Source organism: Cavia porcellus, unplaced genomic scaffold (assembly GCF_034190915.1).
Source record: "Cavia porcellus strain 051 isolate PalLab524CR breed Dunkin Hartley unplaced genomic scaffold, mCavPor4.1 scaffold_26, whole genome shotgun sequence".
Classification (NCBI taxonomy): Eukaryota; Metazoa; Chordata; class Mammalia; order Rodentia; family Caviidae; genus Cavia; species Cavia porcellus.
In genome coordinates this window covers 44980816-45008660 of record NW_026947509.1, presented here as the reverse complement: position 1 = coordinate 45008660, position 27845 = coordinate 44980816, and the positions used below count along the sequence as shown (strand labels likewise).

General features: G+C 40.6%; 1 protein-coding gene across 2 annotated transcripts in view; it reads right to left on the bottom strand.

The window, feature by feature from the left end:
• Positions 1–27845, bottom strand: part of Adam23 (ADAM metallopeptidase domain 23) — a 148334-nt gene that overhangs the window by 25560 nt on the left and 94929 nt on the right. For both annotated transcript variants that reach the window (XM_063237349.1, XM_063237348.1), the window contains exons 10-22: positions 26051–26122; positions 23638–23801; positions 22625–22709; positions 21647–21737; positions 19359–19407; positions 16299–16398; positions 13499–13570; positions 12860–12949; positions 11575–11655; positions 6426–6476; positions 5735–5798; positions 4192–4297; positions 1125–1244 (exon numbers count right to left, since the gene is read on the bottom strand). In XM_063237349.1, the coding sequence (XP_063093419.1) occupies positions 1125–1244; positions 4192–4297; positions 5735–5798; positions 6426–6476; positions 11575–11655; positions 12860–12949; positions 13499–13570; positions 16299–16398; positions 19359–19407; positions 21647–21737; positions 22625–22709; positions 23638–23801; positions 26051–26122 (1145 nt within the window). The remainder of the gene's footprint in view (positions 1–1124; positions 1245–4191; positions 4298–5734; positions 5799–6425; positions 6477–11574; positions 11656–12859; positions 12950–13498; positions 13571–16298; positions 16399–19358; positions 19408–21646; positions 21738–22624; positions 22710–23637; positions 23802–26050; positions 26123–27845) is intronic.

The window sequence follows — 27845 nt, the reverse complement described above, 5'->3', positions numbered from 1 at the left end:
GTTCCATAAGGGAGTCCCCAAGGGGGCTGGACCACAGCACTGTCTTTGAGTGACACAGTGGAATCCCCGAACTATGGAGGGAATGACAGTCTTGCACTACGACTCCCAAGCTCAAAATGACAATGACACTCAGAACAATATGTCTTTTACTCACAAGATAACTGAATATGAAACATGTGCTGACAACTATATAATATTATAATAAATCTTTTGTACATTTGATAGGGTATATGTTAAGCTACAGTTTAAACCAGACAGCTATGTAAAATAAAACTTAAAATTCTTTTTTCATCGTAACAAATAATTCTTCTACATTATGTACAAATTGCAATATATTTCAGTGCTGAAAATTTTAATCATGGGTTAAAATGAATGCAGACTGGAAATTTCTATCAAAAAATCTGAAGTCTGAAAATGCTCCCAAATCTGAAACTCTCTGAGCATTAATATGATGCCACAAGTGGAAGATTCCACATTTGACCATGTACCTCACATTCTGTTATGCAGAAACTAGGGAAAGCTGACAGGATTTTGAGGGATTTAGAAGAGTATAGGGGGTAGGGGAGGAGGGTGGAAGATGGCAGTTGTATGTAGGTAAAGTAAGTCATACACTTACACTTGTATGCAAAGATCACTGAACTCCATGAACATGTAAAATGCATACTCTATGTCAATAAAAATAAATTTAAAATATAAATTAAATTCTATGTTGATAAAAATAAATTAAAAATATATTAAAAATTATCCTCAGCAATGTGTGTAAAGTATATATGTATGAATATATATAAAATATAAATTAATTTCCAAGATATCTCATTATAGATATCTCCAAGATATCTCAAAAATCCAGAGCACTTCTGGCCCCAAGAATCTGTAATAAAGGACACTCATCTTTTAATACTTCTTAAGATTGTCATTTGAAAGAATGCCTCGCTATAAATAACTTGCACAACTTCGAATAAATGTAATTTGCAAATCTCTTAATATACTGCCTTTTAAGTGACTCAGTAGGGAAAGGGAAGTCAACTTTCCTCTTGCAATAAAGAGAAAATTTTTGATTCACTTCACAATTAGATTTCTGCAGTTCTCTCATCTTAGGAGGTTTTGTGAGGCTTGCTACACACCTGCAGTCGATGACTCGGCCTTGATGGTAGAAGGAAGTGGGGATGATCTCTCCATGGAGCTGGCCGATGCGGGGCACTCGAGTAAGATTGGTACAAAGTAAAAATCCGCAGAACACATCACTGAATGTGTTAAAAACAAAGAAACAGGAGGAATCAAGCTCAAAACATGATCAGTATTCACTGAACACACACACACATGCATGAATAAAAGCATATATTCATCATTTTTAAGCATTTTATTTCCTTTGAAATACAAACATTTGTTCAGCTATTTTGGTTCGGTTATGACCCCCTTCTTCTTGTCAAGAAGACTGCAGATCTGTCTGGGGCAATGAAGCGTCCAGCCCTGAGGATGGACCCTGACCGGCCTAAGCTGGTTGCGAGCTTCCATTCCTGGGTATGCCCCTTCTGCCCAACTCTAGAGGTAAGAACAGGCCAGAGCCACAGTGACAGGAGACGGATTCATATCACTAGTGAACTGCTGGCTGGTTTTGCTTACTGCATAAAAGATGAAAAGCCTAACAAGAGGAAGACTTTTTGCTCCTACCTCTACTTTCTTCCGGTGACTGTGCAGCTTTTGTATCTACTTTGTAATCATGACTTCACAAGCATCAGGTAAAACTATCAATCCAAGGATCACAGAAGAGAGAACAGAAATCATCTGCGTCCACGGGGAAATTTTATGACTCACCCACTGTGAGCACTTCTGCTCCCAACTACTGATTCAGTAAACAATGACTCTTTAAAAATGGGTAAAGAATGGAAATATTGCTTCATTAAAAAGGGCATCAGTGTCTGATAAATGTATGTAAACTCCATGTAAACATAAATTACAATGATGGTGGTACTCATGCTCACCAGAAAAGATAAAAATAAAATATTTCTTAAGATCAAGTATTGATGAGAAGATGGTACAACACATTCTAACATACACATGAGGGTAGGATTTTCTCTCTGTTTTTAGAAAATAGTTTAAAGTCATCTTATGATACTGAAAATATTCACTCCCCAATAACTTAGCACATTTTCTACTGAGCATAGCACACAAATGTATGATGAGTTACATGTAGAAACTGGTAGCAGTTTAGTTCGTAATGGGTGGCGCACAGAAATAAACCAAATGTCCATCAAAATAGAATGGAGAACTAAACTGTAGTGTATGCACATATGCATGTTCAAAAAAAGGGGGGCTAGAGACAGAGCTTAGTGGTGTAAGCGCCTGCTTGGCAAGCACCAAAAAAAGGAAAGAAGGAAGGAAAAAAACTCTGAAAATGCTGAATTATGGAAAAAGACTCTTAAAAGGCTGAGCTTCGGAAGCAAACTATAAACTGATTCATAGGCTTCAGGAATGAAAACTCAGGAAATAAAACTCTAAAGAAAAGAAAGAGTCACTGTCACAAAAGTCTGGATGAAGGGACCCAGGAGAGAAACGGAGTGGACATGGGAAGGAGACGTGATTCCAGGATGCTGCTGCATGCCAGCTCTTGACCCAGGTGGAAACTGCACGGGGGTTCACATCATAAATACTTAGAAGAAAGGATATTTGTGTGTTATTTGCTTTTCAGTTTACATATAATGGTTCACAATTGTTTGAGATTTCCAAGACACGCACTAATTTTCTTTAACTCACTGGAGCTTGGATACTCAATTACCAGATATCCAAAAAGATCTCTTTTACTGTCATGTAATCCAATGCCTCCCAAACTTATTAAAGTTACAGAGATCCAGAGAAATGACCAGCTTTGCCCAAAGATGTGGAGCTAATGAACAAAGTCAATCAAATTCAGAGTGGCCCAACCCACAGATTTTGATTACTTCAGGGATTTCCTACTCTCTGGAATAACCAAGCATCAACATCTAGGAACATCTACACTTCACTTGCAAGACATCAGACGACAGGTTCTGCCTTCTCCCACTTTTATTTAATTTTAAAGAAATTATAGTTGAAGATCTGTTGCTTCTAAAACTTCTTCCGCCACCAAAGGCTACATGTAATTGTAAAGTTTCTTAAAGTACAGCACAGAGATAATTAACTAGAAAAATAAAACCTCCCTTAAATCCTTGCTCTGCTTTAAAATAAGAAGAAAAATCCTCTTTGCTATGGAAAGAAAACAAAGGATCTCTGACCCATAACTTAATGGTTCCACAGTCCCAACCTGCTAAATTAGCCTAAATAAACTACCTATTCACAATTCTAACCCTTCTCCATCAGCCAAAGAAAGGGAAATGAAATCATGTCCTCTGAAAGAATATCATTTTCCTGGGTGAAGATATCTTTCAATAATGCACTAATGAAGCATTTTTCAGAAGGGACAAGTCTCTACTGTAGATATCGGATGACTTGTACCTAAGGGGGGCCCTTGGTGAAATGATTAAAAATGCATGTCAGGGTTAAGCATAATGTTTTACGTAACTCCATTTAAAGACTCTCAAGAAGGGACTGGTTCATGGGGTGCTGTACTCATCAATAGATGAATTCACTGATGCTCACAACTAAAGGTGCTATTAGGAAGGAGCGCATTAGAGCTGGGTCACCAGGGGCACGGCTTTAGTCAGTGTATCCCTCAATGGTTTCCCCCGTTACACCACCTGGGTGCCAGGGGTTGAGCAACTTTTCTCCCCCAGGCCTTTCTGCAATGGTATTTCTGCTTTGGAGCCATGCTGCTATGGACTAAACCCTCTGAGACCATAAGCAAAATAAAATCATCCTCCTTGAAGTTGTAGATGTCAGATATATTGTCCTAGCAATGAAAAAGTGGCTATTACATATTATTATTTTACTCTGAGGAACCCCCAAAATATCCACTTTATAGGTCATGTAGTCTAGCAAAAGTCGAGAATTAAAAGTTAATATCCATTTGTAATACTTAGGCTAAATATTTCTTCAAAAGAAGAATCAAGTGACATACAGCATATGATCCACTTTTCTGACTTCCCGAGTAAGGGTGACAGTTTAGTCTGCTGTCATTTAGCTCTATAGATGCCAAAATATTCTTAAAATGCACACTTCAAGTTTTGGGGTAGCTGAGCATTGATAACCACAGGAGCGTCCAGACTGCCCACTCACTGTTTGCTGCACTGGACCCATCGGTCTCCATCCTTCCCGCAGTTGCCCTTCTCGGTGCCTTCTGTGTTCAGCTTCTCATAGCAGAATTTGTCAGACGCCGCGGCCTCTTTAAGAGACAGGCAAGAGAAGAACACTAACTTTATTTCTCTTTGTTATCCATGACCAGTAATGCACCACTAAGCATTTTAACAACTAGTAACCCCGAGATGCAGTGTTTACCAATTCCCATGGTGTAAATACCGCAGGGCTAATCTGAAGCCACCAATGTGCCGTACACTGGATACCAAGTGCTGGAGAATTTAACTAGCAGTTCTGGAGAACTAACTCACAAAAGCTCCAACATGCAATTTTTAATGTGAGAAACAAATTTCTTGCCAAGGCTTGAGGATGGGCAGTGGCAGATTCACCAGCAGGAATCTGGGGAGGGACACAGAACACTTAGAAACATCATTAATCCTGTTTCATGTTGGAAGCTGAATGATAAAGTGTTAGCCCACTGAGATTTTCTGTCAGTACTTGAGTTCTGATATTTAGATCTTTTAAAAGACTATATATCTCAATTATCTTTCTTCTATTAAAACTGAAGCATGGAATGTAAATCTTACAGTTAATGACATTTGCCAAACACTGAAACAGCTTGGGCCGGAGGCTCTCTGCTTTTGCACGCTTGATTTCCCTTTGAGGGCACCCTGCTTCAGCAGCAAGGCAGCCCCATTTCTTTTTTTTTTTTTTTTTTTTTTTTTCTTTTTCCTTTTTATCGGTACTGGGGACTGAACCCACGACTGCCTGCTTGCAAGGCAGGCGCTTATGGCGCTGAGCTAAATCCCCAGCCCCAAAGCACATTTCGTCTTTTTTCTTGTCTCTTTTCTTTTTTGTTTTGGTACAGGAATTGAACTCACGACCTCATGCTTGCCAGACAGGAGCTAACGCCACGGAGCTAAACTGGCCAGGGTGGCAGCCCCATTTCTTCAGATTCCTGTCTGGTCCTCGTGAACTAAAGCCACTGGCCAGGCGTGGTAAATGTCAGGAGTATGCGTATTAACATTCAGCGAATGTTCTGAGATTATGACCACTCCTTAGCAAGAACTTGCAGAACCGAATACCCAATGGCAGAATTTTAAAAATAAGTCTAGTATTTTCCTAGGTTAAAAAAAAAAAAAAAAAAAGAAAATCCAGAAAACTAACTGGATGGGAAGGGTAAATGTTAAAGCCAAGGCACAAAGTAAATCATGCAAGGAGCTAGACAAAGAATATCACTGAGCAACCCGCTTCCATTCCAACGAGAAGTTCTCACTCTGTGGGGCTGTTTTCCATAGATTCTGTGTTATTGTTATTATTATTACTTGGCAGGGGAGGCTGGGGATCGAACTGTGTCTCTCCCGCACTGCACCACTGAGCTGTACAGACTGGTGGCTCAGAGTTCTCTTTATTGTCACTCTCCTTTAGATTCCTTTTAAATCACTATCAGCTGCGCGTTTCTGCTGCAAGCAGAGCGAGGCGGAGGAAGCAGAACGCGGGAGCCAGAGCAGGAGGCGCGACCTACTTGTGCCCCAGATGTACTGGCACTGGTTGTCCCTGGTCTTGCACTCGCCGTTGTAGCAGCGGCCCTGGAGGTGAGAGCACACAAGAGTGAGGCACACGCGACTGAACTTTTTCTTAAAATCTGACTACGTGCAAGGTCTCCTTTTGATTGAGTTAGGTCTGGTTTTTCACTCAGATTCTCACAGTGATCAGTAAGAGTCAAGAATTTAACAGAAGCATCCGACACCACAGAGTTAAAAGCAAAACTCAGAACAGGTGTCAGAGGACACTTCTCCAAAGCCAAAGAAATGACTGCAATTTAAAATTTTCACAGAAAGCAAAAAAGGGTACATTTCTTTCAATGATACTAGCATGATTCTATGCTTCTCATATATGTGAATAGTGAGGTTATTGTTTAAAAACTATATTACAGTACTGTCATATTGTCCCATAACAGACAAACAGTCACAGCTCAGTAAGTTAGATTCTGAATTGTACAACCCTTGTATCTTTGATTCTGGGCAATTTGTCACTTGAGTTAAATATCTTTAATAACTGCTATGACACAGAACAACTCTGAGTTAGAACTGCAATGCAATGATTTCCTTGAGTAATTTTCCTCCAAAGTTACATTTATTGAAGAGGGAGAAAAAAAACAACTTTCAAACTAATGGGTTTTTTTAATTAAATTAAAAATTTAAGGTCTGAAATACCTGATTTTGATTGCAGGCATATCCATCTTGTTTATGAAGGTTTGGTGGACACTGAAAAATAGTATCATTTCAGTTCAGGATCTCCAAAGAATATGCTCAAAATATAAAAATAAGAAAATGTATGAGCTCGGTAAGTATACAACTAGGAAATACTTAGAATAACACACATAAACTCCTCAAGAAGTTTTTTAAATGAATTCTATCATTGATAGAAATAAATAAGTAAATAATTAAATGGCAATCAGATTCATGCGAAGATACTCATATTTTTTGTTTACCATGAGATGGACTAAAATGACAAATTATATTCACTCGCCCACAGAGATCAAAGCAGAAGGGATTAAAATGGACAGTGAAGAAAATGAATTAGCTTGTTATGTAGGCGTGGACCTATTCAGGAACCAATTTACAAGACCTTGCTAAACTCCGTGAAAATGTCAAATCTGCATTTAGCACCATGACACTCACCTATAGGCTGCTTTTCTGAGGTGGAATAAATACCAAGCCTCTCAGCGCCATGTTATTGATGTAATAGTCCTGACATTTCTGACCCCTCAAAATAGACTTGGTACTAGAACAATCTGTGGTGGGTGGCTATTTCTTTTTCAAGCTCCATTTACCAAATCACTTCTTAAGGATTTCTATGAGTGCACACTGGCTATACAGACCAATGGGTTTAATTTCAGTAGACTTGCACACGCATATAACATACCTGGGTCAATTTTACCTACCCCTATCACCTCTTTGTCCCCTCATTTGCCTCCCGTTTAGTTGAATTAATTTTAAAATTCTTCTTTTTTTCCCAAAAGTTATCCTGAATAAATAAAGTTAAATTTTCTGCACATTGGGGCTAGGATGCAGCTCAGCACCACAGCATGCCTGCCCAACAAGCATGAGGTCGTGAGTTCGATTCCCAGTACTTTTTTTAAAAAAAAATTTTGCACATTTAAGAGAGCCAAGGAAAGGTCAGTTCAAAAGCTTCTGCTACAGTGTTCCACCGAAATATAAAAGGGGAAAATTTACACAAGTGTAACAAGTAAACAGGGAACAGAAACCAGGATCATCCTCTGTGCATCTTCTCCTTAAACAGCCTCAATCCTTACACTCTTCCAATTTTAGGTTTCCAAGCCAAAGCCGACAGTGTCAGGCCCTGTTCTCCACTCTTTCACACTTCCCATCCAATCTGTCAACAAACCCTGGGAGTGTCTAAATACCCCAAATCTGACCACCTTTCCCCATCTCCACTGATAATGCCCTGTGCAGGCCACCACCGTTTCTACCTGGATTCCCGGAGCTTGGCAGCCTCCTGCCTGGCCCTCTGCTTCCCCTCCAGGCTCACACAGTCCTGAGTGTCACCAGAGTGAGTCCTCTAAGAAACACAAACACCAAATCTCACTGCTCCTCTGCTCAAGACCTTTCAACGGCTTCCCCGCTGGCCTCCAGTGGTCATTCCTCTCCACCTGGCTCCATCACCTCTTTGATCTTACTTCCTGTCCCCTGCCCATGACCGATGTGACTCCTTGTGCTGGCCTGGCCTGCAGCCGGCCCACAAACTTGGTCTCTGCTGTCCCTTCCATCTCACCCAGGAGGTCGGCATGCTTCGCCGGTCCACCCTCTGAGGCAGCTTTGCAGAAATCACATCCTCTCAGACAGCCTTATCTCTTCAAAACCACCACTCCCTCCTTCACTGGCATCTCAGTCCCCTGTTTTATGTCTTCTTAGCAAATGACAATTCATGCATTTTACTTATTTGTTTACTGTTGTTCCCATCATCACAAGGGCTCCAGACAGGCAAGACTGTATGTTTTGTTCCCTGGAGTCTTCCTGGCACCCAGAATAATCCCAGGCACAGGTAGCTGCTCGATTACCACTGGCTGGCAAAGAGAATAAATGCACCACTCGTGATGCAATCAACTTTTTCGATTCTGCACATATCGGGCAGTTTATCATCACAGACAGGCAGTGGAACTAGTGTAGCATTCCTAAGGAGCAGCAACCTACGAGAGATCATTGCAAGGTAAAATACTTCGGAGTTCTGTGTCATTCCAAAGAATAACTGACATCGTATGAGCTCCATTCATCACAGCTTTCTACTGAACCTTTTTGTAAATATTCCAAGGACGCGATTATTGGCACCAAAACCTGAAATACTATGCCAACTGCGCAACTGCAGAGATCCCTGTGGCATATTTCATGCACACACTCACTCAGAACACAATCATTATCTCATTAATCGACTACCATTAATTATTCACTGACTCTGAAACTAATGCAACCACAGTAAACAGGAATACCAACAAAACAGTGCTACCAGAATAGACACTGTAGATTCTAAAATCAATTTGTCCTATTCACTTCCATAATGTTTACAGAATTCGTCACTAATAAAAAGCAACCTTTGTGATAAATGCCATAGCCATGTGTGCTGTCTAATCAATTTGTTTTTGGTTTAGGCTAAAAAGAGCTGATGGCTTGTTATGGTTTGTGTCTGGATGTCCCCCCAAAGCTTCATGCAGTCATGCAGGTGGGCTTCTAGAGTTTGCACTGATTCATGGTCCAGTGCTGAGACTATGGGTGAGTGCTACACCCAAATGAGTGTGGCCCACATACAACGTAAGAGACAGAGTCTTCTCTCAAGCTCCTCCCCTTTTACTCTTGTTGCTTGTGCTGTTTTCCATGAACTGTTGCCCTCTGCCATGTGCCATCCTGCCTCGGAGCCAGCCGATTACAGACTGAAACCTCCACAAACTGTGAGCTAAATAAACCTTCTCTCCTTTAACTTTGGGTATAGAGTATTTTGTCTCAGCAACGAGAAAAAAGTAATTGAGACACTGCTTATCACTGAAACTTTTTTTTTCTCTTTTTGAAACAGGATTTTACTACACAGCTCAGACTGGTCTTGAACTTGCAGCAGTCCCTCTGCCTCAGCCTCCTGAGTGCTGGGATCACAGGCATGCACCATTACAACCAGTAAACCATTTATTAACCTATGAGGCTTCATATATTCTCAAGACTTTTAAAATAGCAAAACCATAAATCTGAATATTTTGTTCTACCTGTAAATACAGCTCTAGCTTCTGTCTTACACATCATTCTATCCCTACTTTTGAGGCAGGCATTAGTAGCTCAGGAGCACTTACTTATATTATACTTCCCATTCAGATAACTTATTTCACAGCACTAACAAAAACCATTTCCCACATTTTCAAATATATTTATCATGTCACCTTGTATTTTTCACCAAGGGTCTCTCTCAGTTGCACTAGTAGTATTTATTCTGCCATAAAGTATGAATTTAAATGACTCAGCTATATCAAAACTAATAAGCAAAAATATGCAGTAAATGAAAACTCAAAATACTGCGTAGAGACACATTCTGATCATCTTTAAAAATTATCTGTAAGACAAAATTCTGTGCTAATATGCCACTAAGAAGTTAGCAATACAATTCCCACTTTAGACATATGAAATAAAAAGGAAAGTGTATTTTTCTTTGACAATAAAATAGAATGAACAAAGAACCCCCATTATAAAAGCTTTACTTCTTATAAATTCCAAGGCAACTCAGGAATCAAAGACTGAAGTTACAAGAAAACTTCTTAAAGGATTGAATACAAAGAATTAAAACCCTGCATGTCAGTTATAAAAATATTCTAAAACTAAAAATACAACTCAGTGAGACAGAATGTCAGGATTGTCAGCACACTTGTCATGAAAGGTACAACCTACAATTCTTCTACTCCATCATTACATTATGGAAAACTTGCACAGAAACTTGTTTATATATTTAATGCTACTCCTGAGAACTTGCCCTAAGGAGTATGATTAAAAGTGAATAAGAAATATTTGCAAAAATGCACATATTCACTTCCATACTAATAAAATAATGAAAAAGTGTCATAAAATCTCAATATCCACCACTAGGTGTACCTCAACTAATAAATCCACGTGACAGATTCTCATAGGATCAAGAAAAGGGTATTTATAAAAGCTGTATAGTGTACAAAAAAAGGCTTCCCCCAGTACTGGGGACTAAATTAGGACCTCAGATGTACTAGGAAACCCTCAGGGAAATGCTTAAGTAATGTCAAAATGTAAATGAAGATAGAATAAAATTCACAATTCTTATTATGGCCTATACTCCGAACCTGCCCTGATTTCCTGAAATCCTTTTTGAACCTTTTGTCCTGCAGGAACCAAGCTTCTGTGCCCTCCTGGACCTCTAGGTGGGACACCCCAACCTACCCTGCATTTCCCGTGACCTCATAGTTCTGTTTCTTCACCTCGCTCACCTAGGCAGAGCATAAGCTCCATAAAGCAAGACCTTGTCAGCATGTCCACTCCCACCTGTACCCTGGCGTTCACAGCAGTGTCTGATACCCAACACCACCAAGGTTTATTTAAATAACAAATGCTTACTATGATATAAATAAAGAACATAAGAATTACATGAAGAAGGGGCCCTAGAAGTCAGCCCTGATTAAAATGGTATAGGAATTTTAATGGACCGAAAACGATGCCAGAACAGAGGCCACAAAGCCAGTGCTACGCACAGGGACGCAGGCAGCCAGACAGTGAGGGAGGTGGCTTCTGCTCCCATCCGGTCCTACTTCAGCCAGAGCAGGGCTGCTTGCTCTGTTTTCTACACTGGGCTCCCACTCAGTTCGGTAAAGGAAAGGGCTCGTACCTCCAAAATATTTGAAAACAGCTCCCTAGAGCTGCATGCATGTGACTGTCCTATTTCATATGTTCGGACCAAGATAAAAATCAACTAACTAGATATAAATCATATTTTAAAAAAGGAAGAAGGGAGGAGAAGAGAAGGAACAAAAAAAGTATGAGGAGGTTATGTACGTGTACACATGCCCGTGATGAATGTAACCATTATGTACTGCACACATATACTGACAAAAAAACAAGACATAAAACACTAAATAAAATAGAGAACTGTTTATGAATGGGATGTTTAGAATTTAAAAAGGATATGGGTACAGAAACAAGATATTAAACATTTACTTTAAATAAAAGAATGTCAAAGAGGTAGGAATAACTAGAAAACATAAAAGAAATCAAAGTACATTCACATGAATAACCTACATTGAAAACTTTAAAATGGGTTCAATGCCTTCCTAAAATACAGTTTCCATACCTGGCCAGAGTCTCCGGTACAATATTCAGTGATATCACACCCGTTCACAGCATCCCGACATTCATACCCGCGTGGTTGAAACTGCAAATCAAAACCCAATATTAGGAGCTAGTATTAATTAATATGTCAAAAAGTGATGATTCTTATACTTCCTGATAATCTCTGGTCACAATCATCTGCAAACCCTTTCATGAATTAGCGAAAGAGGGGCCAAAGTAAAATAGGACCCAGATGCCACCTCCTCGCTCAAGATGAATTGTCAGTCAAGGTATGAAGTGTCAGGTCTCAAAACCACTGGCTCTGACTATTACTTTAAAATAATTTCAATGTGATGGGAATTAGGTAACGAGGAAACACTTGCTCTGTGTAAGACAAAGAAGCAAAACAGTATAAACATTTAACATTTCTCTGAAGAACTGATACACACACACAGCCTCCACTGTCCATCAGCAAGAACCTTAATCTTGTCTTAGCTAAATAAATACAATAAAGTGACAATGAATTCATGTAAGTGACCTAGAGTGACACCAGTGATTGCCTGCCGTATTTCTCAAAAGAGTATCATTGTAACATGCAAAACATTGTTTTTCTGGGGAAGGGATGGATAAAAGATGAAAGCCTCAGGCAATTTATAATCTGCTAGGGGACAAGGGAAAGAACAAACTAGGCTAGAATCTTTCAGAATATCCTAATGTACAGTATCTCTTGGTATATTAAAAAATAATAAAATTATGTAATTTTATGATCATAAGGATAATCACATGTCTTCTATCAGGAAAACGTTAAAAATGACTTTTTAAAACTAACCAGAGTTCCCTGCAGATGGAAGCCTGTGTCCACACAACACAGACTGTGCACACACAGAATTACACCCGTATCTAGTTCTCCTGACTTCACGGAGGATTCGAAAAGCCAAGTGGAAAAATATGGGCACTAGCTCTCATGCTCTGGGTCTAGAGTAAGTTTTTAAGAAAAACAGGTTAAAGGCAGGTCATGTTGTTTTTTAAAAAAATCATAAAAGTTGTTCTTCTTCAACAATTTAATTTGATTATGTGTTAACAGAGTGACTCAGTCTTTATTTTGGAATCTGGGTGGTATATTTTCTTAAGGAGGCATTGTAGGATAAGGTAATAGCAAATAACAGAAAAGGTAAATGTGACCCACAGAATTTAGGAGAAACAATGGAGCCTACAAAGTTATCAAGCCAGAGCGCATCAGGCTGTGACGAGCTACAGAACCACATAGCGCACACTCTGAGACCCCAGGCTGCCCTGCCCATACTCACGAGGCATGAGGTGCTGTTGCAGCAGGGCCCGTCGCTGCAGTGCGCCCCATTAGAGAGAGAGCACTTCTTACAGCACAGTCCGTAGCACTCCTGGGGGAGAATGCACACGGGAGTGAGCCAGAGCCTGGGTCGAGGCTGCCTGCAGTACTCTACCTGGTAACTCACACAGCGAGTGCAAATCCGGGAAAGAATCAGTCTCTTTAAACAGTGCCCGACTCTTTTCTGCCGAATTTCTCAGCAGAGTCCGATGGGGGAAGGGGATCGCTATCAAAGAACAGGTTTGTTTCTTAACAGGCCACCCCAACCCTGTTAGCTGTACGACACCCTGAATACCCAGTTTAGCGTTACAGAGGCAAAAATAATACACAACGCGGAAAAAAATGCTCCCTGGCTTTGTAAAACTTATCTGAGTATGAGCTAAGGATTTTTAAGAGGGAGAGAATCTGATTAGAACAATCCAACAGGCTTTTTCAGACAAGGCTAGAAAGACACAACTCATTCTAACTGGTCTGAGCTGGGCTGAAGCAGTCGTTGGAAAGGCGGTGAGACCACGGTGAGTGACACCCCAGCCTCTCCCTAGCTCCACGCCTGCACGCTGAGAAAGGGTTTCCTGAAGGCAAGCAAGCCTTCGACACCTACCACGTGGAAGCCACAGTCACACTCCTCCCCAGGCTCCACATATCCATTCCCACACTCTGTGGGCTCGAACAGCTGAAAGAAGAAAGAGACACAAAGGAAAAACGTTTTATCACAGAAGGTCCACACCAGCCGGGCCACAGGACCGGCCAGCATCAGCTATGTGTTGTGTGCCATTCTCCTGTGAGCTTTCCTTGTAGCGTGGCAGGAATTGTCTGCGTGGGACTCATTCATAACACTTCCAAAGACACATCTGAAGGTGGCTGATTGCTCTTGGGGTCTGCTCCAGGGACAAATTCTAGCATGAGAGTTACTTTTTTATGAAGACAAGCTGTCAGGAGGAATAGACCACTTTTCATATTTGCTAACAGAACTAAAATTGCTAGTAAGACTTATAGATACCTAATCTGCTGACTTGACTTGCAGTAGCTGAGAAGACATAAAAAAATGTCAAAAAGATGAATATGCTTTGGTTAGAGCACAGTATGATACATTTAATCAAATAAGTAGAAATAAACTTAGATAACAATGTTGCTAGAAATGGAAGCCCATTATTCTCCCTGAATTATGTGAAGCATATTAAGTAAACATACAGACACAGGCATAAATGCACAGACACCTCTTAATCATTTCGGGATTGGTGGAAATGTCAAACTCCAAGCATAATTCAGCCTACTAGCGCTATGAACTTGCTTCCAGATAAATGTTTTACAGACCAGTTGTCAGAGCAGTTGAGTGTAAGAACAATGCCTATTTCTCATCCTCCAAGGCAGGGATTCTTGGGGTGTCATGATTACCCCTGGGTGAAGACAGGAGTGGCACACCCCAACACAATGCTCAGAGGCTGCCTATGAGGGGGAGGAAGAAATTCTACCCCAGAAGCTACCCACCCGCCATGGAAAGGGTACTTTCCACCGAATGCACCCAGGGAAGACCTGACCTTCCTTCTGCTTCCAGAAGGTACCACTACTGCCGGAAGCAAGCAAAGTTTGCAGGCTCTCGGGGTGGGCTCCTCTGCAGGAGCCCATGACGTGAAAGTGACAGCCTGAATCGCTATGCTACTGGAACTAGAGGACAGGAGAAGAGAAGTGGAAAAAGCCAACCAGAATTTGAGCCGCACCCTGTATCAGACACCGCTGTCTCCCTCAGAGCTGTCTCTCCACCCTCACACAGGGCAGTGTCACAAATCAGACCGAAGATGCAGACGTTGGAAAGATTCCCACAGCACAAAAAGTACCCACACGGATACTGTGAATTTACACACATACACACTCATTGACTAAAAACACTTGGGGGAAAAACACTGTTCTTCGACACACACGTACAAACTATTCTACTGAAAACCACAGAGTTCTTTTGTAACCATTGTAATATGTAGTTTAAAAGGAGAAACAATTTTATAATTACTAACTTTCAAAAATGAAGTTGCTAGTTGGGCATGGTGGCACATGCCTGTAATTCCAGCATTTGGGAGGCTGAGGTAGGAGGATCCCTGCAATTTCAAGGTCAGCCTGGGCTAGAGAGTTCAAGGCCAGCCTGAACTGCATAGCGAGACCCTGTCTCCAAAAAGATGATGAAGAAGGAGGAGGAGGAGGAGGAAGAGGAGGAGGAGGAGAAGAAGAAGGAGAAAAAGGAGAAGAAGGAGAAGAAGAAGAAGAAAAAGAAAACAAGTTGTTGTTGCCTAGAAGTTGTTCTGATATAGGATTCATGGTACTGGCACAATTTTCTTCTTACTGACAGGCAATCTGAGAAATGCAGTGATGACTCACTATGCATATACTAAAAATTTTAACCTTTCTGAACAACTCAGCACTGTTTCTCAGGCACGATGCTTAAATTACCTGGTACACTGCAAGCTAGGTAAAATTAGCCATGTACGTTGCATCTTGAAAATGCCAGCATCTCACATGAGTTCTTTATTTCTAATTTCACCCATTTCAAACACTTTGAAGCTTTTGGACTTCTATCCACTGAGATCAATGCCAGGCAAGGTGTGCAGCCCCCTCTAATGACAGAAGATCATTTTCAAAGTTCTATTCCTTTTTCCACAGCTTTACTGCGATTTTATACAGATGTCAGCCATCACGCTACCGGCTCCTGGCTCCGGCGGTATCACTTAATGATGAGTATGGGATAAATTATCCTGTCAGTTGTTCACATGAGTCACTGATTCTTTTAGAAAAGGTTAACACGAATTCACTGCTCTCTCAGCTTGCAGAATATTAAGCATTTTGTAAGCAATGAACTGTACTTGACTCATGAAGTAGTCGGTTAAAGGAGATTTTTGGGGTCCCAAATATCTGGGGTCGTTATATGGCTGACACTAGGGATGCTTCCTAGCTGAGAGGAGGGACCACCACTCCCCCAAAAACAGAAGTGAAGGAGGAGGAGGGAAAAGCAGAGGAAAGTGGGGTGGGGGAGAAAGTAGTAATTAGGTCCCTGGGAAGGGTATCAAGGAGGAATTATTGTTACCAGATAAATGGATTAAAGTAATATTTTATCTTAATCTAACCCACTCCCCTCTTAGAAGCAAGGTGAAAACACTCTAGCAGGAAATTTTCAAGCTATTTAACCTGAAGGATTTTTGCTTGGAGAGGGTTTGGGAGAAAAGCTAGCACTGAACTAGATACTGATTTAGAATGTAATGTCTCAAAGAGCACTCAATCTTCAACATGACAAGTGCTTCTGAAATTAAATATTAATCTGACTGACAAGTAACCTGCTTTCTGGAGCAAGAATGTGCTATCTGCTGCTGTTCCATTGTGATTCCCTGAAGAAAAAGCTATTGTTCTGAGTTACTAACCTTGGTGGGTCTGTTGAAGAGACAGGCTCCACCTCCTCTCTGTAGAAAGTCTCTGTACTCCAAAATGCTGCACTTCGAGAATTTTCGGGAATGGGAAACCCTGAAAAGACAATGAACTCATTGTGCAAATAACTTACCAAAAGCAGTTATCAGAGAGGAAAATAAAACCCCTGAATCAGAACAAAATATTCATTTGTATCAGATGAAGCTACACGAATTCAGACAAGTCACTTATATCCAAATTCCTAAGCAAGTTTGTTTTTTAGAATTTATAAATATAGAAATAAAAAGAAAGTCCCAGAATTAGGGTTAGGTTACATCCTCTTAAGTGCACAATTCCTCTTATGACCTTGGTTAAAAGTTTTTTTTTTTTTTAAGCTCTCTATGAAATGTCTTTGTCTTTGTATTTTAAAATGTAATCTCCCAGCACTCAGGAGGCTAAAGCAGCAGGATCATTGTGAGTTCGAGACCAACCCGGGCTACAAAGTGAGCTCGAGGTCAGCCCGAACTGCATAATGAGACCCTGTCTAATAAAAGGCTGATTAATTAATTAATAGTTTAAACAAATGTAGTCATTTTTAAAATCTGCTATGTCTCAGTAAAGATCAGCACTTCGTTGACTCTGTCCTGAATAAAAAGAATTCATGTGCCTCCTAGATTTGGATCTGGGACATGTCACTGGAAGGATGCATTTCTTACAGACCTGTCATTCAGACTTTGATGGCACAGTTCAGGTAAGTAAGGAAACCCTAAAGAAATGTGTTAGAATATACATGTACATATATGAGGTAAAATCAAAACATGCAGCAAATGTTTAGATAAAAATTTACAAATTCATTACAATAAAAGGCACACTGCTACAATCCCCCTTGAAATATCCCTCCATGATTTAAACACACAAACCCCTCTGTTCCTGCCTCTCTCTGCAGCAGTTCTCAAGTACTCTTTTGGGAGGGTCTTCTCAAGGTGACCTCCACAACCTCAGTCAATTCAAATATTTATGGCAATTTCTGTCCAACAAAAACATTACCATGCATCTCCATCTGCCTTATTCACCACAGCTGGCAGTGTGACCTCTGGTTTTTTCTCAAAGTCAGAGGGACCAAGAAAGTAAGTGTAGGGAATCCATCCGGACACCAAGGCAATCACAGCCGTGTAATTAAAATCACAGCTGACACCTGCAAAAGAGGCCCTCCCGAGCCGCTTCAGAACATGGCCAGAACGAAGAGGTAAGTGTGTCCAGAGCCAGGGGAAAATTCTAATCGACCTGATGGCAATGTGTCCTTTACTATAAATTTTAAAACTTAAGCCTTCACCGTATTTTTTATCATACCTCATGTACATATGTATTTATGGTATGTGTACCCACGATAAAAACAGAATTAAGGTAAAATCCTGTGAATAAAGTTCTTTATTCCTAATTTCAAATACTATTTGCTGATATTCATGATTTACCAGGAATGCAAAGTGAGTCTCTGTGTTCTCCTTAACCAAATTAACATCTGTCCATCGGTATTAGAGCATATTATACACACGGGCAGCTGAAGCTACACCGTCATTCACCAAGGATCTTTGTAACACTACTTGACTTAAAAGCGATGGGCCACTTATTCCAGGATATATTCCAATAGTTTTATGTATTGTGACATATGAGGACAGTTTATGGAAGCAAAACCAGCCACTGTTGACAGTGACCAAAGATCTCTTAAAAGAACTATACAGATTTACTTCACTTATGAATCTCTAGCAATTAAAAAAAAAAAAAAAAAAAAAAGAGGGCTGGGGATTTAGCTCAGCGGCATAAGCGCCTGCCTTGCAAGCAGGCAGTTGTGAGTTCGATCCCTGGTACTGATAAAAAAGAAAAAGACAAAAAAAAAAAAAAAGAAAAAGAAAAAGAAAAGGAAAGAAAAAGAACTATACAGAAACGAATACTTGAAAAAATATACATTAACTTCAAACAGTCTCTCTTTGTGGCCCTGGGGATTAAACCTCAGGTTAGTACAGCCTATGAGTAGTCAGATCAAAAATTCATTTAGAAATTGACAGCTTAAAAGACAAGAAAAATCCCTATAAAACCAACAATATACACGGTGCTGCCTCCCAACGGCAGACCCAGGAGGCTTCCAGGTGCACATGCCACAAAGCTGTGGGACCAGTCAGTGACCCTGGAAGCCGGGAGTTCGAGGCTAAGCTGTCTTTCTAGGAAAACGTTCTGAAGCAGCGGAGATGAACAACTGGCCGTGGATACCCTCTTCTGCCCTGGCACTGGACTCCTGGGAAGTGCAAGTGCCAGGATAAGGCAGGGGCTATAGGAGTGGGTGGGCTCTCAGTAAACCAAGGTCAGAGGGGCCGAGACAGTACCAGAAATGCCAAGGTACCATGCAAGCATCTAGCATGGGCCAAAGGAGCAGGAGAAGCACATGAGTACGGACCCTTGTCCCTCCACTAAGATTGGCTACCGTTAGAAGAACAGCAGCTGGCATGACCATGGGCCTCCAGGAAAGGGCAGCATTGCCAGCCCTCAGGTCACTGGAGCAAGTTCCCCAAGTATTTGCAAATGAAAAGAGAGAACTGGTGAGCGAATGTCCAAATGCCTACTAATAGAAGATTAATTTAGAAACAATAAATCTGACTTTATAAAAAAAAAAAGCTTTATCAATTCTATAAGAACTATAGCACAATTTTTATGATTATAAATATATATATTTACAAGTTCTTTAAAATGTAAATTGATGACTGAATTGCTTTTCACTCACTGCGTCAGGCAAACAACTTTTTAAATTCTGAGTGTACTAAAAAATTAATGCCCCTTCTAAACTTAGAAGCAGTTAGTAATAGGCTTCTTCTAACAGTTAAGAAGTAGCTAATACATTTCACTTTGATCAGTAACCTTAAGGAAAAAAAATTAAAATATACAATGAATTAGTCCTGTCAGTTTTAAAATATCAGAGAATTAATTACTGAATTTATGTTGTCTTTAGTCTAAAATGCCAGTACTCAAGAGACCATAGCAATTTCAGCAAAAGGCATGTATCAAATGCATGCGTAATAAAAACGTACCCCGTTTCCTCCATGATGCAGCCGCCCCAGGACTCCGTGCAGTCACATTCTATTCCAGGGAAATCAAAGAGCGACAGGGGAGAAAGGAAGTGACAAAAGTCACATCTTTAATTTGCATCACAGATCCTACAAAAAGTGCTGTATTATCAAATTCACGTCAAATAGGTCCGGAAAGTGAAGCCTCACACAGCAAAATATATTTCACCTAAAACAGTATTTTCTTGTGCTTGCCAGAAGTGTAAGATGTGCCTGAGACCACAGCTGGCAGCCAATAAAATCATGCCTGCCTTCTTTAAAACTTAGACAGTTCCGTGAGGCCCTTAATTCCGAAGTCCTTGGTGAGACAGACCCTAGGCTGGGACTCCAAAAGCCCAGTGCTGGTTTAACTTCTACTGTGTGAAAGCCAGGCATGGTAGTGCACACCTATAATCCCAGCACTCTGCTCATATTGCAGATTAGTTCTGGGTTCACTCACACGGTGTACTTCTGTGCCTACTGTGAACCCCTAAAATTATCACTGAAGTCCTTCTCATTGCAAGAAAAGAGAACCAAACTCCCTAGAGTCAAAGGCAGCCCAGGCAGAGACCTGAAGAAGACTGTGTTCAAAGGTCTCAAAAAAGACAGAAATCCAACTGCAGTGCCCACAGTCACCTAAGCAATGATTATAAACGTAATGGAGAGACCAGAGATGGACGTAATGATACAGCTATGGGCTTGCTTTTCATTTGTTTTTCCAATTCTCTTTTCTGTCATAGATAAAGATGTTTTTAAAGAAACTTTTTTTAAGTGGTTAAAAAAAAAAAAACACTCAGATTTTGGAAGTAATGAAACAGCTGGCTAAACAAAGAATTCACAAAGCAACCCAGGATTGTAAAAAGGAAGAAATTACAGGAGGCATCAGGTACTAACTCAGCTTCTTACTGTGTTCCACCATCCAACTCAGTAACCCAAACACTGCCCTCCAGGCCAGGCTGCAAATCTGGTATCAATTTTTTCTGATTAGAAGGTATCTATACTAGCTGACAAACTTCCTGCATCCCTGTTAATATGGAACAGGTATTTCCCTTAAAAAGCAAACACACTAGGAAGACCTTAGGAAATGTAAGTCGGTGGGGATTTGCAAGATGCCTCCAAATACTTCAAGAGGCCCGTGGTTATATGTTTTGTTTTACTGCCACAATTATGTATTAAGGCCTCCAAATGTATAAAATGTAGAATAACCCAAAGGTGGTTTTCCTTTTTCTTCCTGAAGGAGGCTGGGATCATAAGGGAAACCTTTACTACTAGTGTCTCCTATTTACATAGACGGGAAGAGATTTCCACTGAACTTCTAGTTCAGGACATAATATGAGCCAACACAAGCCAGAGCGGTTTCTCTTTACAAAAGATCGCATTTGTGGGCCGGAGGTACTTCTGCCAAAGAAATGTATTTTTAAAAATTTTATTTTGCTACTGTGCCAGAAAGAAGAATATAACTCAGGGTGGACTTTTTTCTAATTTTAAAAGAAATTAGAAATGTTCCCGGGCCTCTAAAACTATGGTGGGTCCTAAACACTCTGCCACTGGATAAATCAGTGGTGTCTTTGCATCTCATTCTTGATGAATTACAGAAGTGTCACCTAGCAGCCATCCCTCATGCCTTGGTGCTGTATCAGGTCCCTGGACTCCTGCTGGACTTCCTCTTGGACCTGTCCATGCGCCACAGGAGAATTCCCTCCTTGGACACCCACCCCAGAGTTAAAGGGCCCAGGGGCAGCTCGATCTAGGCAGTGGTGGCGAACCTGTGACATTGCGAGCATCTGTTGTCATTAAAAGCGCTACAAGAGTCACCATCGCTGGTCTAGGGGCACCTATTGTAACTTTCTTTGTGACGCAGCGGATGACTTTAGAGTTTACATATGTACTTCTTGAGTCTGGCCTCACTACTTCCCTATCCGGCTGTACTATTACTAAACCTGTACGGAGTCTCATCTACAATCTTGTGTCTACTCTCAACTGGCTAGAACCAAGGGGGGAGTCATCACCCCGACATTCTGCTGTGTATGGAAGAGCTAACTCACAGCCTAAGAAATTGTCCATGACCTCAATAGATTTCAAAAGGAAAATTTCTTCAACCTCAATCCATTCAGAAGTACTTCAAGTTCCTCATCTTATAAATCGCTCAAGAGAAAGATTATAAAATTAAACTATAATGTTTAATAATGACTTAGAAACAAAAACTATTTATCAACAGGGCATGCATGGTACAGAAAGAACGCCACTCGAAGTCAAGGAGTCAGCGTACGTACTTGGCTTCCTGCTAGATGGTTCCCATTGGATTCCGAGGTTTTGGGCCAGGCTTTGCGATAACACTTGAGCCACTGCCATTGGAAGACCATACTGTTTTCAGAGTTGAAAGTGTGTGGGAAACATTCGAGAGAGTGCACAAAGCTAGTTATTATTTCTGAGTTGTCACCCACAGCATCTCAGTTCCCCAAGCAGAGCCTCACAACATCCGGGGATGCCATCTGCTCCTTGTTACTTCTCCCTCCCAAATGGGCCCAGGAAATGGGAACCCCCTCTTCCCATGTGGTCCCTTTTGGGACCTGAAACCCTCACATGGAGACGCAAAATGTGAGCCACAAACGGCAGTGCCCCAGACCAGTGTGTACCAAACCAAGAAGCTCGCTTACTCTAAATACACCAGGCTCCCCACTCAGCGATGGCTATGAGGGTACAAGCCCTAGGGGTGACCAGGGTTTAAAGAGAGTTACTTGGGTTTTACATGCTCTCACCAATTAGAAATTTTATTTATAAATATAGATTTATTAAAAAAAGTCAAGCCATGATTTAGAAATGTTAATACTGACATATTCTACAGGCAAGTAGAAGCCTGTAGATATAGGAGGAAAATATGAATATCATGAATTCTTTGATTTGAATGAGGTAAGTTTAACATATAGAAGAGCACCATAACTTTAAAAAATAATTCTTACAAGGGAAGGATTTAAAAACTTACAGAAATGTAATATCTTTGTCTAGAGCCCTAAAAATCTAAGGGCCAACTTTAGCTTGCATTTACTGGATAAACTATGGGGATGATAACCAAGAGACTGTCACAAACCCAGAGAACCACTCTGGCTTCTAATTACTCATGTCAGCCACTCAAGCCACATCCTCCATTCCCCCATCAAAGCAAGCATGAGAAGGACACAAACCAGGTCATAAGGAAAAGGAGCCTAGCTTCAAGGATAAAGCTCCACTTAAAGAAAACTGATAAAATTTACCTCATTCACGCCAACCCCTCTTGTGCGAGAACAGACACCTCCAAAGTAACTCAGGCTGCTTCTCTTATAGTGAAATGTCACCCGCCTTCAGGAAAGAAAAATATGCTGTAAGAAAACCCAGAGGCATGACCACTATACAGATGTTCCCTAAACTCCCGGGACAGTCCCCAATCAATCATCCTTCTCCAGGAAATCAAAATCTGTGCTTTACAGACATTTAAGTGTAAGTTGTAAAAATGCCTTTCAGTTAATACAGTACCCTCAGAGGAGGAAACATTAACTGAGAACAAGCACTGTGCTCTGACCCAAGAATTAAGGACAAAAACATACACCAAACTCTGCCCTTGATCTTTTCCTACCCAACAGCATTTTGTAGTTACAGAAAATACTGATAATTATTCTAAATTGGTAACTAAAAACAGAAAAAGAAAGCAAAGGGTAAAGTGGAAAGGAGAAAGCAGTGCTTGAATTGGTGGAGGCTGACAGGATGTTTGAAAACAGCTGCGCTGTGAGTAGGGCAGGGAACAGCTTATTACAGCAAAAGGAAACCATGGTACACCCTTTCCAAGAGGATGGAAACTCAGGTGATTCAGGGGCCCATTTGGGAAGACTACAGTTCCCAGCTGCACTTGCAGCTCAGTGTGGTCACGTGACTGCGCTCTACCAAAGGATTCAGTGGAGAAACTGATCTGTGCAGGCTTCCCACAGTGGGCTTGGCTGTGAGGCTGGCCCTTCCACTCCTCCCCTGCCCATAAATAAGGTTAGGACCCGGCAGCATCCCGGACTGTGAGGTGGCTTTGAACATGTGGCTCTGCGCTCTGAAGCAGAACCCGTGCCCTGGTACCACCCAGAACCCCACGCCGGAATCCACGTCCATGCCTCTAACACAGGCCCGGGGGGCCATGGCGATCTTGTTCATGTCCCTGTTTTCTGACATGTCACTTAGCTGATGCAGTAAGGGAATAAGGACAGACGTCAAGGCAGAGGCCACACAAAGCCTGGCAGGTACTTACGAGATCAGATGTACAGCGTCGACGTGCTGCTTGATGCGCTGCCGGTACCTGGAGAACTCGTGGAGCATGTGCACAGGGTTGGTGGAGATATCAATGTGGTCCTTCTCAGTCCAGGTCTCCACGGCCACCAGGACAACCCTGGTATTGAGCTGCTCCTTGTAAATCTGAGGGTAGACACAGGACAGGCGCAGGAGGCAAACACTGGGTCAAACATGCACGATCAGAGAGTCAGAGTCAGTGGAAGGACGGGAGGGGGAGGTGAGAGAACATGGGGTCAGAATTAGCTCAGCAGAGAGAACACGCTTCTCCTGTCTCTTTCCCCAGAGCAAAAGTAAAACAGAAAGAATGAGCATGCAATTCAGTCTCATCTTAAATATTCTCCTGGAAGGTTATGTCCACCCCAGGCCAGCACTTCTTGTAGCTCAGCATCTTAAAAGGAATAAGATGCAGGATGTCAAGATCAAGACAGAACACAAAGCCAAAGGGATTCAGCAAGACTGTCTTTCCAAACCCCATGGTGTCTAACAGACTGGAGCCAACTATCCCGGCTCTGAGAGCAACACAACCAGTTACCCTCGCAGGATGGGGACAGCGCACGAGGCAGTGTGGCTGGCTTGCTCTTGGAGCCATGATACACGGAAAGCAAAATAACACTCAGGAAGAGAATCACGGCTCTAATGCGGAAGGAGCCTGCCCACAGGGTGGCGCCACTCACAACATTTACACTGTGACCCTTCTGCTCTCCTAGGCTAGGGGGCCAGTGACTAACTTATTCACACAATTAAGCAATTTCAGTGAGTGCTGGTTTCCTGTCCTATTTTCAGAACGATTAAGAGAACCCTGAGTGATCTCTGACCACACTGGAAAAAGGAATTCTCCGCATTTTTAAATCAGGCTGAAGCTAAAATGACTTTACACAAAATGAGTGAAGTGTAATGCCTGTTAAAACTAGTAGTCAGCTCAGAACCTTTTGGGAGAACACCAAACAGAAATTAGAAGTTCATAAGATGTGATTCTAGTCAGCCGTGCTGAAATGACTAACACAGAGGTGCCAGCAAGTGCACAGCTTTTGCAGAAAAGAGGTATTGAAGGTTTTCTTTTCTGTATTCCTTTACAGCTTTCCTGTAAGATTGACAAGAGCTGAAATTAAGGGAAAAATAATAAAACCAAATGTAAATTGCCTCTCAGAGGTTCAGTCTTAACTTCCTATTAAATATGCTATGCACATCCACTTATATTATAGTCTTGCTCAGCTGTGCGTAACAGGCACATAACATATGCTGGTGAACAAAACATGTTATGAATATTTACGTGTCTGGTGGTTTGGGGCTGTTTAAAATGCAGAAAGGAAAGCAGCTCTTTGGAGTAAATAAATACCATTTAGGTGTTTGGCAAGTTATAAAACGGGTTTTTTTCACAGTTAAGAGGGAACATTCAATAGGTACCAGATAAAAATGTACTCGGCTGTATAAAATAGCACTTTACATTAGAATAAAGTAGTATGCAGTATTTAATTTTCTAATAATTTATTGAATAATTATTTATGAATTATTTATTGAAACATAATATATAATATTCATATCTATAAAGTTCCCACCTAAGGGAAGAGAAAGAAAAGAAATCTTAGCAATCATTCTTTGTAACTCATAAAATGAGAAAAGGAAAAGTATATAAATAGTAAAGATTTTCAGTTAGAAGACTTTGAAAGAGATATATATTTTATGGTTTCATATTAGTTTTATTTGGAGATGGTACCATTCTAGGAACAAACTCTGAAACATTCCACTATGGGAACGCTAAGATAATAAATTTGTATTCCTTAAAGAAGTTTTTAAATTTTATCTATATTCTCCAAACATAGTCTACCCCAATTTATTAGTACCTCTCTACTAACACCCTGTATTTAAGAAAAGCGAAACTATTTTTAACGAAGTTTTATTTCATTCTTGTTGGTAACTAATTTTCTCCATTATATTCTGTCTGCCTTTGGGTTCTAGTTAACAATACAGTCTAGATTTTCTCTAGATGCAATGTTATACAATTGGGGTTAATAAAATTTTTCAACTGTTTAAGGAGATGGAAATGATTTAAGCTTTATACACTGTACACAGGTATCAAAATATCACACTGCATCCCATAACATTTACAAGGAAAACTGTAATTAGTAAATATAAAGAAGCAATGCCAATGAATCTTCAGAATCCTGAGACTCACTCAATGGTCTCTTGAAACTCTGATAGTATCAGTATCTCTGAAGCCAACTCTCCTAAAATTTCTTAGATGAACTAAAATAAAGTACTGTATTTTTATGTTTACTCAGAGATAGCTAGAGAACAAACAAAAAGAGCTAGAAATATAAGCCATGCTATCTCAGTTAAAAACAAAATAGTTTGAAGAAAACCAATATACTTACAGAATCCACAAGGTTGACCACAGATTTTGCAAAGTTGTTGGTGTGTGCATGAGAGGAGCGATGCTTCTTATACTGAAGGAAAAAGAAGATGGACCAGTCACTGCCAAAGCTTAACTGGATGGTAAATTTCAAAATTCTGTAAAAGCAGAAATCTCTTAGCAACAGAAGAAATGAGGATAAAAAATACAGAATTTAGTTTGTGCCACATTGGATACAATGGTGCTCTCCCACCCAAAAAAACCAAAACTCGTATCTAAAAACTGTACTGTACCAGGTAATGGAAGGGCCTACTGGGACCTCTGTGGTGAGATTTACATTGCAGAAGTCATTTTTTCATTCAGTCTTCATGGCTACCAGTGCAATCCCGTTTTCACACCTTATAAAGGGCTTAAATCAAAAGCAAAGTCTCCATTGCACATCTTCCTCCCTTTCCATTCAACACCCTGTGGATCAGGACAGTTCCTTACACGGTACCTTGGATACTGCCCATGACATGGAATGCGTCCTGCAGTTCAGAGGAATAAATCACCCAAACAAAGTCTTTTGCAAAGAGGAGGAGCAGAAGGAAAATAAAGTGTGCTGATACCATGTGACTGGTTAGGGTTATTTAAGAAAATTAAGTGAATTAATAGAATCATTCCATGTCAGTATCTGCAGGGCTTGTTTTTGTTTTGGCTTTATTTTGTTTTGTTGCTGTGCTGGCCATGAAAATCTGGGACTCGGTCATGTTCAGCAAACTGAGCTACGCACTCTGAGGGAGGGCTGTGTTTTCAGGAGGAGGTCGCAGAGTGCTCAACAAGCCTCTAGAGGACTTTGGAAACAGTCTCCAGGAGACAATCCAGGACCCTACTAGGCCGTGAGACTTGCGTGATTTTTAAAACTGAGGAAAAAGAAAGACATACCCATTCAGACGTACACTACAAGTCTTCAGAAATTGACTTTAGTTATAATTACTGAAGAATGTAACTGTCATAAATATCCAAGAGTTTTCTAAGATTGGAAAATTATATCCCTCTTTCCGCGTTAACCCCCTTTCACCCTCTGGATTTGTCAGACTTCTTTCATGTCATTGACTCCACACTTGTGACTCTGTTTCTAGACAAAGAAAGTTGTTTTACGCTTTTTAGCTAATGTTTATCTGTTAACACAGAGAACACTGAGACGCTTTCATGAGCATGTGATCATTGACTAATAATGTGCAATCAGTGGCATTCATTAATGTAAAACTATTGGCATCACGTTACTATCATTGTTCATACTGTTATTACTGTGCCTTGTGACTTGACCGAAACTATTCTTTTGAAACTAAGTATGGGGCTGGGGTTTAGCTCAGCAGCATAAGCACCTTCCTTGCAAGCGCACAGTTGTGAGTTCAATCCTCGGTATGGACAAAAAATAAGTAAATAAATAAAAAAAATAAAACTAAGTATGCACATAATGAAGTCATAAAACATCGTATTAATCTAAACTATTTCAGACACTTTGATACTTTTTAAACTTAGAATTACGAAGTCTTTGCGAATAGTTCAAGTTGGTAGGCAATATTTAAGTTGCCTACCAAATTCTATGAGCTGAAAAATTTCAGACACTTTTTAAGAATGAAAGCAAAAGTCTCCATATTTAGTTCCTTTGGGAGGATGAAAATGTTTGGTCACTAGACAGACAAGGGTGGCACAACACTGTCAAGGTACTAAATGTCACTGAACAGTTTTTAGTGTCTTGATGTTAAAAAGTACATATCACAGAATGAAAAAAAATCAGCTGGTACCTATTTTTAATTCACTACTAATGCGTA